At 43.1% G+C, this 19846-nt stretch overlaps 1 protein-coding gene across 2 annotated transcripts in view; it reads right to left on the bottom strand.

The window, feature by feature from the left end:
- WDHD1 (WD repeat and HMG-box DNA binding protein 1) overlaps positions 1 to 19846 on the bottom strand; it is a 140645-nt gene that overhangs the window by 27851 nt on the left and 92948 nt on the right. For both annotated transcript variants that reach the window (XR_004540079.1, XM_033951349.1), the window contains exons 13-16: positions 18407 to 18606; positions 16940 to 17124; positions 16320 to 16561; positions 2521 to 2658 (exon numbers count right to left, since the gene is read on the bottom strand). Coding sequence is in view for 1 of the 2 variants with exons in the window: in XM_033951349.1 (XP_033807240.1) it covers positions 2521 to 2658; positions 16320 to 16561; positions 16940 to 17124; positions 18407 to 18606 (765 nt within the window). In the remaining variant the exon portion in view is untranslated. The remainder of the gene's footprint in view (positions 1 to 2520; positions 2659 to 16319; positions 16562 to 16939; positions 17125 to 18406; positions 18607 to 19846) is intronic.

The raw sequence follows: 19846 nt of genomic DNA on the forward strand, positions 1-19846 counted from the left end.
ATGCACAGCTCTCTGAAAACAACCAGATCCAAAATCATGCCTTTGAACTGCTCTGAGGTTAAACAAGGAATCGAATCCTGTGGATTTGCTTAGACTCCCAGTAAGATCAAATATCTTGGGAGTATATTTTGGACTACATTAGAAGAAACTGCACAGTATAATGCTGAGTACATTGTAAAATTTACCAAGGAATTAACGCTGTCTAACCAGCCAATCAGGATGCACGTTTTTTTTAAAAAAGCTTCCGAAGCAGGCTGCCTACATTGGCGGCACCTCTAGGAGCCTAGGGCGGCCTGTATATCTGCCTAAGGCTAGATGCGGACATGGTTTGCCCTGGAAATAGCCTTAGGTGAACCTAGGCAGCTGTAAGCGTCTCCCTAGTCCGATGGGAGACACGTACAATGTAGGCCAGCAAAATGCTGGCCTACATTGTAAGTAGACACGGCTGCTAAGCTTACTGTGGCAAGGAATCTCCCTGCTGCGATAAGTTTAGCGGCCACGCCTGCCAGCCCACCCCCCCACCTCCCTGTAGATCACTGGCAGGAGGGTGCCCAATCCATCCTGGTGGAACCCCTCCCCCCCCAAAGATCGTAGGCAGGAGGGATTGGGCATCCCAACTGCCTCATTCATTCAGGGCGGATGTGGGGTGTTCCAGGCAAAGGGGATTGGGCATCCCTCCTGCCACATTTATTCGACGGGGGTGGGGCACTAGCAGCTGTTAAAACTTATCGCAGCAGGTAGATCCATTGCCGTGATAAGCTTAGCGGCCGCGTCTACAATAACTCGATTCTCTAACCAGCGTCTAACATGGACGTTGGTTAGCGAATCAGATTTACTTTAGGCGGCCTTAGGCCCAATTCTATATAGGATACCCATCGGCTTCTGAGACCGGGCGTGAGTGCTTAACTGCCAAATATGAACGTGTTATTTCAGAAAAACATAACTGTGTCAACTCTTATCTTAAAACACTGAAACCAATTAGGTCAGTGATTCTTAACCTTTTTTGAGTCACGGGCCCCTTTAAGAATCTGATGAAAGCTATGGACCCCCTTCTCCAGAAATATTCACATAAACACAATTTTGCATGCAGTGAATATAATGTATTTTATTTATCGAGATTTGATTGTCTCATACAATCTATAAAAAAACCCACTCCTTTTTTATGCAAAAAAGTAATAGCCACTCATTATCAAGTTTATTAGGATTTTATATACCGCCTATCAAGGTTATCTAAGCGGTTTTTACAATCAGGTACTCAAGCATTTTCCCTATCTGTCCTGGTGGGCTCACAATCTATTTAACGTACCTGGGGCTTTGGAGGACTGAGTGACTTGCCCAGGGTCACAAGGAGCAGTGCGGGGTTTGAACCCACAACCCCAAATACAATCCTCTTGTGCAAATTAAATCAGATCTACTACTACTACTACTACTACTACTACATCTACTCTCTCGTTATCTGCAAGAAAAATCAACAGTACCGGGCTGTATAGTGAATATAAATGTTAATTTTTATCTGACCTTCATGGACCCCTAAGACCCTTCCATGGACCGCAGGTTAAGAACCCCTGAATTAAGTCATATACTCCTCCCTCCGTATTCACAGGGAATGCGGGCAGACCATAGGCGTGAATACGGAAAAACCACAAATAACTTTTTAAATGTTATTCACGGTTTTTATAAAAAGCCTTCCGTTTTTATTATTGGAACTGCGAATAACTTTTCTACAGCGATTTCTGGGCAGGCAAGCAAACAGTGATTTCAGGGCAGGTAAGCAACCAAAGATTTCTGGGCAGGCAAGCAACCAGCGATTTCTGGGCAGGCATGCTGGGAAGAAGCCTTTCTCTCTATGGATACTGGGAAGCAGCATTTTTCTCAGTGCACACTGGGAAGCATGGAAGCAGCAAATTTGTGAGAGAAAGCATGGTAGCAGCAATTTTCAGAGTGAATGGTAAGCGATACACTTTTTTATCGGTACAGTAAAAGGAAAAAGAACTTTAATGATGATTTAATTGGGGGGGGCGGAGTCAGCTTCCAAAAAATCGCGAATAAGCAAATCCGCAAATATGGAAACTGCAGATACGCAGGGAGAAGTGTATTGTGATTTTTGAATGTGACCTTCAAATTCATACTATCTTATTAGTATTATATAATTGTAGTACTGCTCTAAGTAAGCAATTTTCAATATGCTTTATGCATATACTATCATGATGCAGAAATTTGTGCTGGTTCTTTGGTATTTAACCTGATATGTGTATATTTCCATAGCTGTTTATTGTATTGCTACATGATTATATCAGGTTGTATTTTTTTCTACACCTTATTTTATTTTTGTTACAAAATTCAATAAAGAAATTGAACAAAAAAATATATATATATATCCTCTGATAATTTTTGCTGCTCATGTGAGCATGTATCTGAAGATTAGTCCAATTTTTTTTTTTTCTAAGTACTAGATCTGTTACCATTTGTCTGAGGAGAGTCTCCTGAATTGAGTTAAAAATAAAAAAATAAGATTCTTACCTTCAGCTGAAAATCCCTGCCAAGTGAGGTAGGATTTCCTCGTCAGAGGGAGAGGGTCTCCATGCAATACCTGCCTTTTTCTTTTGCCTATTTCCATCAACTGCACACCAAGACACTGCTCCTCATCAAATCCCACAGCTGTTAATGGGGAAGTGGAGAAAAATGGTTATCAACTATGCACAGATACACAAAGCATCGTCATATCTAGCAAATTATTACTGAAAATGACAATGAACAATGGTGTGGAAAATTATTTACTACATTAATGGAGTTTAAATCACATAACAACCGACTGGTTTATCCAGTCTGCCAAGACTAGTGAGCTTTTCTATCATTTTCTATCACTTTGGCTAGTTGAGCATATGAATACAAATGCCAATCGCCTAATACAACACCACCACCCTCCTAGTTTCATAGTTCATTAAAATTTTGATTAAACGCTTAACATAGAATTCAAAGCGATGTACATTAAAATAAATGGGGGAATTTATATTAAAATAAACATGACTTAGTACAGAACTACTAACATACTGGGATGGGATATAAAACAAAAGGAAAGGGGGAGAACTCAATTAAAGAAAAGAAGAACAAAAAAGGAAATAACATCAAGGAGGGGAGGTAGGTAAATTAAAAATAATAAAATATCCAACCTCTACTCTCACTACTGCCTTTCATATCCGTTCCTACTACATTCTTCTTTTATTTCTTCAAATTGTTTTCCCCTCAAGCCTTTAGACCAGGGATCTCAAAGTCCCTCCTTGAGGGCGCAATCCAGTCGGATTTTCAGGATTTCCTCCAATGAATATGCATGAGATCTATGTACATGCACTGCTTTCAATGCATATTCATTGGGGGAAATCCTGAAAACCCGACTGGATTGCGGCCCTCAAGGAGGGACTTTGAGATCCCTGCTTTAGACTCAGGAAACCTGCCTTATTGTATTTCATTTTATCCTTTAGAAACATAGAAAGATGATGGCAGATAAGGGCTACAGCTCAAGTCTGCCCATACCATTGACCCACCCTTTTAAGTCTACTGGCCCCCTTAACTCTACTGACCTGCTCTATTAAGTCTATATCCTAGCGACCCTATTCATTGGTATGACCCTCGCAGTGATCCCACATAGGTATCCCATTTATTCTTGAAGTCTGGGATACTGCGGGCCTGATCACCTGTACTGGAAGCTTGTTCCAATGCTCTATCACCCGTTCCGTGAAGAACTACCGGTGCAGGTGATCAAGGCCACTAGCGTGCTCGACTTTAAGAATAAATGGGACATCCACGTGGGATCTCTACGTGGGTCGAGAAGCACTCTGACTTAATGGGGTGGGACAGTAGAGTGGGCAGACTTGATGGGCTGCAGCCCTTTTCTGCCGTCATCTTTCTATGTTTCTATGTTCTATGTTTCTAAGTACTTCCTGACGTCTCCACGAAACTTCCCTCCCCTGAGTTTGAGCGGATGTCCTCTTGTGTTCGAGGGTCCTTTGAGAAGAAAGATATCAACTTCCACCTCGACCCGTCCCGTGATGTACTTAAATGTCTCAATCATGTCTCCCCTCTCCCTACGCTCCTCGAGAGTATAGATCTGCAATTTGTTCAGTCTTTCTTCGTACGAGGGACCCTTTAGCCCCGAGACCATCCTGGTGGCCATCCGTTGAACCGACTCAATTCTGAGCACATCTTTACGGTAATGAGGCCTCCAGAATTCCACACAGTATTCTAGATGAGGTCTCACCATGGCTCTGTATAATGGCATCATGACCTCAGGCTTCCTGTTGACAAAACTTCTCTTGATACAACCCATCATCTGCCGTGCTTTAGATGAAGCCTTCTCCACTTGAGTGGCAGTCTTCATGTCTGCACTGATGATCACTCCCAAGTCTCGTTCTGCCGTAGTCTTGGTCAAAGTTTCTCCATTCAAGGTGTAAGTTCTACATGGATTTCCATTTCCGAGATGCATGACCTTACATTTCTTGGCGTTGAAGCCTAGCTGCCAGATAGAGGACCAACTTTCTAAAGTACGGAGGTCCTGTTCCATAGTATCCTGTAGATTGTAGCCGTTTACGATATTGCATAGTTTGGCGTCATCAGCGAATAAGGTTACCTTACCTTGAAGCCCTTGAGTCAAATCCCTAATGAATATGTTGAAGAGGAGTGGACCCAGGACTGAGCCCTGCGGCACTCCGCTGGTCACTTCCGACGTTTTAGAGAGGGTACTGATAACCATCACCTTCTGAAGTCTGCCACTTAGCCAATCTTTAACCCATGCAGTTAGTGTTACTCCTAACCCCATCGATTCCATCTTGTTCAGCAGTCTGCGGTGTGGGACGCTGTCAAAAGCCTTACTGAAGTCAAGGTATACGACGTCTAAGGACTCTCCCGAGTCCAGCCTTCTTGTTAACCAGTCAAAGAAGCTGATAAGATTGGACTGGCAGGACCTACCCTTGGTGAATCCATGTTGCCAACTCATAACGTTCTTCCCCCGTGTAGAGATACTAGAGTGGTCGAGCTTCAACTAGATATCTCCTACTCAGACCCCAGATTAAAGTTTCAAGAGTAGTGGATTCTACATTATAGAGAACATACAACATTGTAAAAATCATTAACTATAAATTCAGATGGGATTTCATGCATGACTTTAAATTATTCCTCAATATCAACAATGCCTCAATTTGGGGGATGTTAGTATATAAAAAATTTACATCAAGTATGACTAAGATAACTTCCTGCAAATTATACTGATATTATAAAAAGAGCCCAAGAGCTAGTCTCGATGGGCGACTATAACAATGGGCTGGATGGCCCAAGTAGTCGCCCATGTTGAGACAGTTTGCAAGGGTATGGGGAAGGTAGTTGAGTAAGAGTGGGTTGAAGGTGGAAAGGAGGGACTTGGTTTCCCCCCGGGAGGCCGGGAATGGATTGGTGGTGCAAGGGGAAGCAGGGAATGATGGGAAGGGGTTTATAGGTTGCATCCCTCCGAGGAACAGTGCACATCCCTGTCCCTTGGAGGCAACTTTCCCGCCCACCCACCCCTTTGGAAATAGGGTTCCATTAGTTGATTTGGGGGTTTAGGGTTGTCGCAGTGATGGTAACCCGAGCTACAAAGTTTTGGTTCATCGGAAGATGAGCGTGTATTTGGCAGTCAGCTCAGTTAAGTGGTAATGCCGCAGGTCAGGTGACCCTGCAAGGGGGGGGCATGGCGGTCCATGCCTAACCCCCTAGGCTCATCAGGGGATGAGCGGTTAAGGGGAAGCGAGCGCAAGTGAGCGAATATGTCGTGAGGCCCGTGGCACGGAATAGGGGCATGGAGATCCATGCCATGCCCTAGGCTCTTGCTGAGATGGCAGGGTCAGGGGAATACAATTGTTAGTTTTGTAAAATTGCAATGTCTTGTAGCTCGGGGTGAAGCAATTGTTCATTGCTTCTTTGTCCATAGGATATAATGGACGTGTTAGAATGCGTTACCGTGCGCTAATTTTTAGCTCACGCTAAAAGGGCTACCGCCCCTTAGTAAAAGGACCCCTTAGATTGTTATATAATATTATGTATTAGAAATGCTACTTTTTTTCTTCTTTTCTTTTCTATTTAAATGGAGTTCTTTTCATAATTTTGATTGAATTATATTGTAAACCGCTTTGATTCTTTTTGGCTGTATATGTGGTATATAAAGATTTTAACATAAGAACATAAGCATCGCCTCTGCCGAGTCAGACTATAGGTCCATCGCGCCCAGCAGTCCGCTCCCGTGGCGGTCCCCCAGGTCAGGGACCTGTAAGTGATCCTTTACTTAAGACATTTTGTCCTGTATAGTACCCCTATAACTATACCCTTCAATCTCCTTTTCCTTCAGGAACTTATCCAACCCCTTTTTGAAACCCAAAATCGTACTCTGCTCTACCACCTCCTCTGGAAGCGCATTCCAGGTATCCACCACCCTCTGAGTGAAGAAGAACTTCCTAGCATTTGTTCTGAATCTGTCTCCCTTAAATTTTCTTGAGTGCCCTCTTGTTCTTGCTTCCCCCACCAGTATGAAGAATTTGTCCCTCTCTACCTTCTCTATACCCTTTATGATCTTGTAGGTTTCTATCATGTCCCCTCTAACATAAACATAATCCTAGAAATAAGTAGTGGATTTCCCCAAGCTGTCTCAATAATGACCTCAAAGCATTTCAACACAGTCAACCGTTAAGATGGCCATATCTGAAGTACTGTTCAAACACACTGCAGCAGGATTCACAAATCTTATTTATATAAACTAACAGATTTAAGTTTGCAAGCTGTTTGGCTTTTTACACTAGTAACTAGCTTTATATCTCTGCATGTTTTCTACTGAATAAACGACTGTACTAATTTCTTCAGGTCCGCCTCTAAAAGGTCACTTTCACATCTGGAATATGTTCTACTGCTGTACACAATGAAATTAGAGAACAGATGGCATTGCACACTGCCATAGTTCTGTCACTAGGATCCCAGTCAAAACACAGATCAGACAAATCAACTACAAGTTATCAGTCTAACAATGTTTTAGAAGCTTATATAAAATAAACTGAAAGATATTATATATATTTTGCAGAGAGAAAATATTGACATTATTAAAGGGTTTACCTTGCTAATGTCTTTTCTAATTGATAGGTGTGTCATTCTAGACAGACAGATAATATCCCCTTGCTTGCGAGCCATGCAGAAAGAATCCACTCCAGCTTTTGAATACCTCCTCCTACACTAGAGGGCTCTGCTTCCCCCTTCAGTTTGTACCAAAGCAGGCAATAGCCCAATATAAAAACACCCAATATAACAACTCTGTTCTGCTCTGAAAATATAGCAGGGTGTGCCCAAGGCATTACTGGCAGTCTGATTCCCAGGCTTCCACACTTGAGAACAACAAGTAAACTTAAATTTTTAAGTGGCGAAGCACCCTCTGCGTGAGTTTGAAAGCTCTTAAGAGTAGCTCAACGGAGCTACTCTGATGCTTAAAAAGCAGAGCCGGCAAAAGGCAGAGCAGGCAATACTACCCCAGCCAGCTGCACACCATCATTTAGGTGCTCCAGTGTGCTAATAAATGCAAATTCAGTGACAAACTAGTAATAAGTGGAATGCCAAACATAAACAAGAAATCAACTGTCCAGTAATGCCCCGAATGCCTGAGCCTGCTGACCCAAAAACCACAGAATAACTATCAGTCACTAATCCTTCTGTGTACGTAGCTAAATCCACAGTCCTGTTGACACACAATACAGGAGGTACTTTAAGTTCCAGGTCCTTTAAGTTCCAGGCAAAAGTTTGGAGTGCAATCCTGTTTCAACACGGTTCAACCCAGCAGGGTTTTAAGGCCAAAGCCCCTTCCTCAACAAGTAAATCTGGGCTGTTTTTTCCCTGAGCGTTTGCTGAATAGTTACTTTATACAGCTACGAGTTGCCCTGGCTCCTAGATAAAAGCTAAGTACTCTAGGCTTTATAAGTTTTGAGCCTGCTTATCTAGGAATATTATTCCAGGTGTAACATTTGATATGTTGCTATATGTTTTGGCATACTTTGATAAGTCAATATAAATACTCAATTGAGAAAATAGTTATTTCAAAAAAATACTAGAGAGGTAAAAAGAAAAAAGACATTTGAGACCAGTGATAGTTCAAAGAGTCCATCTGTTGGGATCCGTTCCATTGTCAGTTGGATGTGAACACTTGAGGTCTCTCAGTCTTTATTACAGTTGATGTTTCACTACACCTCTTCACAATATAGAAGAGGTGTAGTGAAAGTAATATAGAAAATAATTTCCTCTTGTATTCATCTCACTAGTAGGTTGTTTGGTCTTTCGACTTTATATTTTGAGGATTTGTTGAAACATCAAAACAACCATGCCAAACAGAAACATTTATGGAGCTCAAGTATTACTTCAATGTGTTACAGCAATAGATTATTCTTTATAACCTTAAGGTCTGACTGACATCCAGATTTCAGTTTGGACTCGAACTTTCTGATTATGATAGTAGGCAGGTGCAGGAGATAACTGACAGGGTGGGGCTCCAGAATGACAAACCTGCTAGAAAAGATATTAGCAAGGTAAGAATCTAATCTCTTTTCTAATGCAATAGGTGTGTCATTCTGAACGGACGGACATACAAAAGCAGTATCAGAAATCTAGGGTGGAACCACTGCACCGTATTGTTAACACTGAGGGCCCAAAGGCGGAGTCCTCCCTTGCCACTACATTCATAAAACTTGGAAAATTTATGTAGAGTGGAACAAGTCGCTGCCCTACATATCTCCTTGGGAGTCTGCCTGAGCTTCTGCCCACAAAGAAGCCACACTTCTAGTTGAATGTGCTTTTATGGAAACTGGTGACTGTTTTCCACAGGCAATATATGCTGATGAAATGGCCTTATGGAAATTATGGCTTTGAAAGCTGGTGCGCTGCTTCAAGTCTGACTAGTGAGCACAAATAGATGGTGAGATAGTCTGAACTCGTTGGTGACCGCAAGATATCACAGAAGCACTCTCTCCACATTTAACTTTTTCAGAATCTGGTCCTTCTTCCCCAAACCTGTGGACTGAAATGCCAGCAATCTGACCTCCTGATTGACATGGAAAATTTAAATAACCTTCAGCAAAAAGGACAGAACTGTGACAAAGAAACTCTAGCCTCTGTGAACTTGAGGAAAAGCTCTCTGCAAGAAAGAGCTTGTAGCTCCAAGACTCTTCTCGTTGAGGCAATAACCGCAAGAAAAACCGTCTTGAGTGTCAGATTCAACAAGATCGCTTCCTTCAGCGGCTTGTAAGGAGCCCTGAGGCCTTGCAAAACCAAGTTAAGGTTTAATGAGGGAAATGGAGATTTTACTGGTGGCCTGAGTCACAGTGCCCCCTTTAGGATCTGGCTATGTCTGGATAAGAAGCCAAGAAAGCCTTATGCTCTTGAGCCCTGAAACAAGTCCTGCCAAAGTGATCTGGATCATCTATGACCACTGGTCCCCAAGAAAGAAGATCCAGCTGCACTTGAAGTCTGAGACTTGGGCCCCTCTGAAGATGCATTAGGTCTGCATACCACGGTGTGCAGGACCAATCTGGAGCCACGAGAATGACTGTTCCCCCATGGCTTGCAATCCTGTGGAGTATCTGGCCTATTATGAGCCATGGAGGAAACATGTATAAGAGCTCGCTCTTTGGCCGTGGCTGGACCAGAGAATCCAGACCTATGGTTCTGGGCTCAGATCTTCAACTGAAGAATCAGTCCGTCTTCTTGTTTCTTTCTGTCGCTATTAGACTGAATGTTGGGCGACCCTAGTGACGAACAAAGGTTTGGAAGGCTGCTGCAGACAGCGTCCATTCTTCTGGATTCAGTGTCTGTCTGCTGAGGAAATCAGCCTGGACATTATCCACTCTGCTACATGCATTGCTGAAAGCGCCTGAAGATGAAACTCTGCCCACCTGAATAGTAAGCAGGCCTCCAGACTCAGCTTCACACCCTTGGTGCCTCCCTGGTGATTGGCGTTGGTCAATTAACAGACTGGAGTTTTGAGCCATTTGACTGCATTGTAGAGGTTGGAGAAGTGTCTGGAGGGGCAAGCGTCTGTCTGCATGCTTCTGGAAGATAGACACAACCTTCTTCTGTGTTGAAGACTCCCCCCCCCAAGGTATTCTGGGGATTGGGACAGAACCAGTTGGCTCTTTCAGAAATTCACTATCCATCCCAGACTCTGCAGGACCCAGACCATGGGAGCCACTGCTTGTTCTCTTTCCAGGAATGAAGGAGGTCTGATCAGACTGTCATCCAGGTATGGTTGAATTTGCAAGCTCAGCATGCGTAGGTGGGCAGCTACCACCACCATCACCCTGGTAAACATGTAAGGTGCTGTCACCAGCCCAAAAGGGAAGAGCTAAGAACTGGTAATGGTTTTCGAGGACATGAAATCTCAGGAACTTTCTATATTCTGGAAAGATGGGAATGTGCAGATACGCCTCTGTCGAATCCAGAGACCAAAAATTGCCCTGGTGCCACCACTGCTATGACTGAGCCTATGACTATGAGCCTTTTCTTGGGCACAATAAAATATATGGATTATCTGTCCAAAGCTGAATCTTCAGACAGCACAATCTCTATAGCCTGAATATCTAACAGCCTCTGAACTGTAGCTGCAACCTTGCTTGCCTTCTCTGGTCATCTCGCTGGGGAGTCCATAAATCAGTCTGTTAAGGGCTGGGTGAATTTGAGCTTGTAACCGATCTGAATGATCTTCAGAACCCAAAGGCCTCCGCATACTCCGAGAGCTGTCCTCTCATCTTCAGGGAAACTGCTCTGGACCTGATGTCATTGTGCTTTTTTGGAGGATGTAGCAGAATGAGAACTGGAAGCCTGCCTCCACCTGGGACCTGAGAAATGTCTGTCTGGCTCCCTGGAAGAATCGCTGAGAAGAAGCTCCTCCTGAGAACTGCCGAAAGTGCCTGGAGCCTCTAGAAGTTCGCTATCTGCTGTCAGGTAGAGATTTCAGCCAATGATCTGCCATGCTGGTCTTGAGATTTAACATTTGTCCCTTGAAAGGAAGTCTGCTGAGGGTAGCTGGGAGAAGGAATCTCCTGCTCATTGCCTGATCCAGAGCATTCTGCAGACTGAGATTGAATAAGCCGAACTTTGCTCATCATTTTGATGTCGTAGAGAGTATCAACTACGTAATCCACTCCAGCTAATAGGAGTTGGGGCAAAGGCTCACCTTCAGTTAACTCAAACCCTGCAACCTGGTATAACAGGCGCATCTCACAAAGGAAGCTACTGCAGCTGTCTTGATTCAAGTTTCAAGTTTATTTATACATTTGATGAATCGCCTATTAAAATTGCTAGGCGATGTACATAATCCAAGTAAAAAAAACAGAGAAACTAACATTAACAATATAATTACATAAAATACATACTTGAGGTGGGAGGAAAGAAAATTAAAAAGTTACAATCTTGAGTTTGGTAAAAAAGGTAAAAACAAGAGATAAGGGGTTAAAAAACCAAAGCGCAGTTTAAGAGGTGTCCCTAAAGCAAATAAAAATTTCAAGTATTAAAAGCATCATTAAATAAATAAGTTTTTAAAAGTTTTTTAAATGTTACGATGTCGTGTTCATTTCTAATACAGTGGTTCCCAACCCTGTCCTGGAGGAACACCAGGCCAATCGGGTTTTCAGGCTAGCCCTAATGAATATGCATGAGAGAGATTTGCATATGATGGAAGTGATAGGCATGCAAATTTGCTTCATGCATATTCATTAGGGCTAGCCTGAAAACCCAATTGGCCTGGTGTTCCTCCAGGACAGGGTTGGGAATCACTGTTCTAATATACTGAGGAAGGGCATTCCACCATTGTGGTCCCATCACTGTGAACATGTCTGATCTCCTTGTCCCTATAATTTTCAAAGAGGGTTCAGAAAGTAAATTTTGATCAGATGATCGAAGTGGACGTTGGGTATTGTGTGGGATTAGTGATCTAGAAATAAATTGTGGTTCAATGGATGCTAAAGTTTTGAAAATGAGAAGCATTATTTTGAACATAATCCTATGGCCAATTGGTAGCCAGTGAGCATCTTTTAGTAGTGGGGAAACGTGGTCATATTTTTTCACGTTATAAATTAATTTTATGGCCTTATTCTGTATTAACTGCAATCTCCTTTTTTCTTTCTGTGTAATGTTGATAAGTAAAGCATTGCAGTAGTCAATTTTTGATATTACTAAGGAATGAATAGTATCTTTATTGAAGTTGAATTAAGAAATTTGGCGATTGAGCGAATCTGACGTAATTTAAAGAAACAGTTTTTAACGATAAGAGAGATGTGTTCGTGGTAGATCAATTTATCATCTAGTACTACGCCGAGAATTTTGACCGAGGATACCAAATTAAGTGGGATATTATTAAGGATGAACGGTTTTGATAGTGTTATGTCTTTTTTCCAATTGAATAACATTGATTTGGTCTTATTGATATTTAAAGCTAATTTGTTTGTATTAAGCCAGTTTTGTATTTGTTCAAATTTATGGTTAATGGATGTAATTTCAATGTTATTTTCCGGGTCCAAAGGATGAATGAGTTGAATGTCGTCGGCGTATGAAAATGGAATGAAGCCTATGGATTGACAAATTCCTAATAGTGGTGAGAGGAAAATGTTAAACAGTAGAGGGGACAGAATGGATCCTTGAGGTATTCCAAATGATGAAGAATAAGAAGTGGATTCTTCATTATTAAATCTGACAAAAGAAGTGCGGTTGGCAAGATAAGAAGTAAACCAAGTTAGAACTCTCTCATTTATTCCTATTTCTTCAAGCCTGTTTAAAAGCAGATCGTGATCGATGGTATCAAAGGCGGCAGAAATGTCTAAAGAGAAAAGAATAACAGATTTATGATGGTCTAGGTAGTATTGAATGTTCGAGGTTAAGCCTATTAAAGAGTATTCTGTATTATGAAATTTTCTAAATCCTGTTAGATTAGGATGTAGTGCATTTGTATTTTCAATGAAGTCAGAAAGTTGGTTAAAGATCAATTTTTCTGTCAGTTTAGCTATAAATGGTATGTTAGCTATCGGACGATAATTGGAAAGTTCATTGATGCTAATTTTGTGATTTTTGAGGATAGGAGTGATGAAAGCAGTCTTCCATTGAGGTGGAACTGTAGCAGTAAGTAAACTCTTCTGAATAAGTGACAGTATGAAAGGTCCAAAATGTGAAAAGTGTTTTTTCAGATAAAAAGGTGGAATGATTTAAAGAATCACATCCACTCTGTAATCCTGCATATCCTTTAATACCACGTCTCCCTCACTTGGTAGAAACGTGCCTTTGGTTACCTGCGCTATTAAGGAAATCTACCTTGGGTTGAGCGAACAGCTGCTGACACTCCTGTGCCATCAGATACAGCCGAGCCATTGTCTTGGCTACTATAAGGGACCCTTTAGGAGCATTCCAATGCTCTGTGACTAATACATTGACATCAGGATGCCAGGGAAACGAGAAAGACTGAATTCTCACTCCGCTCATTATAGAGCAGAGAAAAAAGGGGACCTGTCATTGGTCAACTGAGGGAGCACGAGCAGTGGAGCTTATTGAGCCTGAGAAAAGAGCTAATCCCTGAGTGGACTGTGATGCTGAAAAGAACAGCTCCCAGCACAGAGAGCTTAGAAAGCAAGGAGCTCCTCCAGGAGCTGGGCGACACTCGGGAGGATGAATGCTGGCCTCTGGCCTAACTCCCGGTAAGACCTGAAGGTCACTGCTGACTAGTGCTGATAGGGGACCAGGTGCAGTGGAGTAGAGTGGCCAGACTGACCAGCCCTGATGAGGGACTGCTGCAGCAGAGAATGGAAGTCCGTTGGTGGGAGGGTCCACAAGAACCTATACATCAACAGAGAGAGAGAAAGATCTGGCAGAGATCTGGCCCTATGTGGATGACCAGTCCTGACAGGGGAGACTGGTGCAGCAGAAAAGACCCAGAGGTAGGAGGGTCCATGGCGACCTATACACTGGCAGGGAAAGAGCTGAAAAAGTAGCCAGGGACCCAGTAGAGGCTGGAGTCGAGGGGCTTAGGCTTGACAACCGGAGGTGGGACCAGTGAAGGAGAATCCTTAGTGTGTGCATCAGTGAGAAGACAACTGAGAGGCTGGGAGAGCCCTCTACAAATGTGTGCCCGATTAGACGACTGGGTAACAGAGCAGCTATGAGTCCTCTGTGCATGCATCAGCAAGAAGACGACTGAGGGAGAGCCCTCAGTGCGTATGTGCCAGATAAAACGATCAGGTGACGAAGAAGCTGGAAGAGTCCTAGGACCAGGTGAGCATTGGCCAAAGGACTGAGTGGTCCAGCGGAGGAACCGGCTGGGATATTGACAACCAACAGAGGTACCAGTAAATGGCACTGGACACTTCCAAAGACCTGGAGGGCTAATGGAGGGTCATGAAGGACTCTGGAGAAGCCTAGAGAGATGAGGAGTCCAGGGAGGACGTCTGCACAACCACATTGGGAAGACACGGTCGGGGATTTTAAGGAAATGCATGTGGAATGTGTGTGTCTGTATTTATGTTTTTAGAAAGAATTATGATACCTGGGGGTGTGTGGATATGTGATGGGTAATACTGCTCGTCCCAGTCACATGGCACTCCCACAAAGAGTCTGCAATAAGATCTAACAGATCCTTTTTTTTTTTTTTTTTAAATTTCTTTATTCTTTTTCAAACTTACATCAAGTGCACAAAAAAGATCTAACAGATCTAACAGCCGGCGGACCGTGGGGTAATCCCTTTGATCAAGGGCCACTGCTGTATCTTGTGCACTCATACCTGCCTACGATCTTGCATCTCCTAACAGGGAGGGGCTTGCTCTGTGACAGTAAAGGCATACAAATAGACTCATCGTCTGAGTCTCTCTCGGAAAAGCACACGAGATCCTGCCAGGCTCTGACACTGTGGCAAATGCGCCCTGGGAGCCCAAGTCCCCTCACATGCCTCCTGGTGCACTGTCAGACTTCTCCTGAGGATCTTGTCTATCCAGATAAGCTCTCCACATCAGATTTGACAAATTCTGGAGAAAATGGCATATTAGACAATGTGGAGTCTTCTTTAGATGACTCCAGCTTGCATCGCTTGGGCTCTGCAGTCTCCATGTTCCTACACTTAGAATGATCACATCATTGCAGGACTCTGGAAGGGATTTACTCCCAACCAATAGACCTCCCACATTCCTTAGCTCGAGAGTAAAGGGGAGGTTAAGACAGCCACTCCTGCTACCCCTCCCCCACCCTTTCATGTGTTGAGCGGCATGTGGTGCACCAAAAAACAGCACCAAAACACTAACTAAAATAAAAAAAACAGCAATTTTGAGATTTTGGAGGTGGCAGAAACCTGAAAAATGGTTTTAAATACACCCCCCTCCTTCCCCGATTTTCCTCATAGGCTGTAACAGCCTTAGTCACTGTGACCTGTGCTGGAAATGTGCTGCAGCCTGCATCAGCTCCTAAGGAAGCTGGATCTGAGATAAGAAATCACTGCCTCAAATGGACTGCTCCTCCAATGCTGAATCTTCAGGCTTCCAGTCAAATCGGTGTCTCCAACTCATGCTCTAACCCCTGCAGACCCACAAACATGAAAAGGGGAGGCGAAACATAGCTGGCCCCTCTGAGTCCCCTACAGATGCCTGACAGCCTGCGCTCAAGCCCCTGCAATGCTGTAGGCGAACAATGCTACAAGGAAAACAGACCCTGACATCCCAAAAAGTTTCTGCAGGCTGGCCAAAAGGTATCACAGAGGGATTGGCCTGTCAGCTGTAGATCTCAGTCTGCTTCTCCTCCACATAGGCCGTGCTGGACCCTCAGAGCATCAAAAGCCAGCAAAAAAACAAAAAAAAATAAAATAAAGAAATAGAGAGAGCAGATCAGAAAGACACCTTCTGGCTTGCTTGCAAAAGGAAAAACTGAAGGGGGCAGCAGAGCGCTCTAGTGAAGGAGGAGGAATTCAAAAGCTGGAGTGTATTCTTCCCACACAGCTCATGAGCATGGGTATATTACCAATCCGTACACAATGACACACCTATTGCACTAGAAAATCATCTTAAGAACTGGCCTTATACTTATATTTTTGTAGAGACTGAGAATTCACTGACTAATTTTCTTTTCAGAAAACTCCTATAGCAATGTTGGGTCACACTGACAAGCACGCTATGGTTGCACCTATTGTGTACATAAATGCAGGACTAAAATTTCCAGTGCTGTAAATATAGAACAAGTCACAAATATTGAATGGAATACAATGTTTCAGTAATAGAATAATAAATATAGGAATTAACATAAATATTGACCTCTGTGATAGACAATCAAAAGCTGTTCTCCATGAGCTGCCAGCGAGACTACAGGTCCAGGAAGGCTAAAAATCTCTTTCTGGATACCCCCAACTGTGAACAAACGAAGAAGCAGTGCACTGGTAGCACACCCAACCCATCCTTGCCCAAGGCACACAGCTTCAATATCTTCACCCTTTGGCATATCTACCATCCACTCCTTGCTTGTGTCCCATGAGCTGAAGTGAAGGCATTGAAGCTTGCTGGATAAAAAATAAGAAAGAGTAGAAAAACTTTAGACGTATGACATTTCAACTCAAGACAAACCTCAGATTGCAAACTAGAAAGGAAAACTCCGAACATTAAGAGACATAATGGCTTATCTAGCATATCAATCTGTAACTTTATGCTTTCTCTGTCCCTCCAAAATCCATATTTGAGAAGCAATAACTTTAAAACCATAAATCAAATCAGTCTCTTGCTAGGCACTGAAAAATAACCAGGGTACTATTAGGCTGTCCTCACTATGCCCTACTATTGACTTTATACAATATTGCCAGTTTGACAAAATCTACAAGATGTCAAGGGCCACCCATGGATCCAACTGAATGGTCAACATCCATGAAAATTACTCAACTTACCTTGTCAGTTCATCTGTGCTTTCACAAGCTAGCAACACTGCTTCCTGGGACAAATCAGCTATTGTGTGATTCAGGGTATTAGTCAGATGCATCGCATGGTGTACAGAAGTATCATGAAACTCTACATCTACAGCATTATCGTGCTCATCATTATAACAGCGGATTACACCAACTGAATTCCACACCTGCAGAAGAGGTCATAAAATTAAAACACCGAAAAACATTCAAGGTCAAAAGTTGTTTGTAGAGATGACAATTTTCAAAGATTGTATGCTGGTAAACATATGTTTACTTATCTACTACATCCATTCAAAAACAATTCAATTTGCATGCACAATTTAATTGAGTAATGAGCCAATTAGCACCAGCAATCGAGCTCTAGAGGGCATAGGATAAAGTTAAGAGGTGATAGGCTCAGGAGTAATCGAAGGAAATACTTTTTTACAGAAAGGGTGGTAGATGCATGAAAGAGCCTCCTGGTAGAAGTGGTGGAGAAAAAGATTGTGTCTGAATTCAAGAAAGCGTGGGATAAGCAAGTGGGATCTGTTAGGGAGGAGATACTGGATGGGCCATTTGGCCTTTATTTGCTCTCATGTTTCTAATTCCCTTCCTACCCCATTAGTGCAGATAATAGGGAGAAAGGTTAAGGTTGAGGGTTGGAAGAACTTACTACAATATAGGTGTTAAGTTCAGGACACACCTATACATTTTGAAGAAAAAAAAGCCTAGAACAAAATACTGTAACTCATATTTAGGGTTACTTTTAGCTAGCATAAGACGACAAACACTGAAAAATGCTTAATGCCTCCTCCGGGCCTCAGGCATTGTGTCGGAGGAGGCTGGAGAAGCAGGAGGGACTGAGCACCCTTCCTGCTCCCAAGTACCAACTTAAAGGGAAGGGGAGGGAACGTCCGGCATCTGGGAGTGGGTATCCTTCCTGCTGTTTGTTTCAGTGGGGGAGGAGGGAGCAAACGGGCAGGCGTCTTCAGGGCAGGAGGGAGTGGGCATCCCACCTTCTGTTTTATTCAGGGGGAAGGGGAGGGAGTGAGCAGCCCTCCTGCCATTTGTTTTAGGGTCGGGTTGAGGGGGGGAGGGCGCCAATAAAGAATTCATGCTTAGCGCAGAATCCTAGTGTCTATCTTTAGGTAACCTGTAGAGGATTACTTCTTTTTTTTGTCAAATACATCTTTTCAGGTTTAAGCAGATGATAACCTTTGAGGGGATGACAGTTTATCTAGTGAGGGGCCCATAGAGTTTACCACTTGCTCATATTTTATTTAAATGTTGTATTGTGTACTCTAATTTGATTCAAGAATTGGAATTTGTTTACACTGTTAATATTGAATTGCTGTGCCTTCTAGATAAAGATCAAAGGGTATGGTGTGGAAACTAAAATGCCAACTGAAATGCTGACAGATAAAATCCAGGGTCCTGACCGCTAGGGAATATAAACAAATGCAGATTTACCATAAAACGATGCATCAGATGTGAAGGTGTGGAGCCTGACTGGAAGGGCTTTTGCCTGGGAGTTGGCTTTGGTCCATCATAGATGGGTCTTTGAAAAGCTGTTGCCGTAAGACTTTGCACACTGCTAGCTTTGACATAACCATCTTCCTCTACTTCAGTCTTTCCAGGGTCAGTGCCAAGTTTTGGTGATGGAACATCATCTGTAAGAAAACCCTTTAAAATTGAGTGCAAGTGTAGAATCTTGCAATTTATTTAAATTAAATGTATTAATATTTATGTTTTCCTTATTTATATAAAAAAAAGTACATACCACCTTTCTGGTACACAGAACTCTTAGGTCTCAAAGACTTAATAGAGGCACTATTGCCTCCTTTTTCCTGCTGGCCATTCTTCTCCCTATGCACCCTAGCATTCTTTGGCTTTTTCTACCTGTTTGGCCACCTTAAGATCATTAGATATGCTCACCCATGACTCCCAATCTTCCTTTCTACACAAAGTATTTCAATCCCTATACTGTACTGCTCTCTTGGGAATTTGCAGCCTAAATGAATGTGGTATGAACTTTTACACCAGTCAGTATTCTATCAAAGACCATTTACATGCCTTCCTACTGAAGGTGAGATAGAATTTAAACTAGAAACTAAGGGGAAGATTCTCAAAACTCGCTGGTAAAATCCGGCGAGTTGATGTAGTGGGCTTGGTGGGAGTGATTTTTATTTTATGGGCAATTCTCAGCCTAAGAGCATGTAAATTATATGCACACTATTTGAGCGGAGAATCGCCGGTAAAGAGCGGGATGAACTGTGCCTGGCGCTTGTTCAATAGAGCAAACGCTAAGCACAGCTCTTCCCTTCTGTCAAAGCTGCTCTCCCTACCACAATCAACTGAGCTGCAGATCTCCCCGACTCCTGCCAGTTCAGCTAACTAACGGGCAGGGAAAGAGCAGAAAGAAAAGTTCCCTCTTGCCTGCCGCTGCTCGGCCCCCCCAACACCCTATACAAGATCAGAAGGAGGGATGCCTATTCCCTCCTGCCTTCAGCCACCCCCCTAACACCACTGACAAACTAAGGACACCCACTCCCTCCCGCCGCCAGGGTTTCCTGTCCCCTTTTACAACCCCCTGCCCATACTCTCAACACCCCCACCCTCCATACTTTTAGGAGGAATGCTGAGCGAAGAGATACCTACTTCCTGGTACTTTAGTTAGATTGTGAGCCTTCGGGACAGTAAGGGAATTTTTCAAGTACCTTTCTTATTTCTAATCTTAATGTATATTTTCTGTAAACCGCTTAGAACCTAACGGATGTAGCGGTATATAAGAAATAAATTACATTACATTACATTACATTCCTCCGGCCACCAGGCTCACCTTTTCAAAATGGTGGGCCTCCCACTTCCCCGTGCATCCTATGAAGCACTAGGGAGGGGCCTAAGGCTCTG

This window comes from Geotrypetes seraphini, chromosome 7 (genome assembly GCF_902459505.1).
Source record: "Geotrypetes seraphini chromosome 7, aGeoSer1.1, whole genome shotgun sequence".
In the NCBI taxonomy this organism is placed as follows: domain Eukaryota; kingdom Metazoa; phylum Chordata; class Amphibia; order Gymnophiona; family Dermophiidae; genus Geotrypetes; species Geotrypetes seraphini.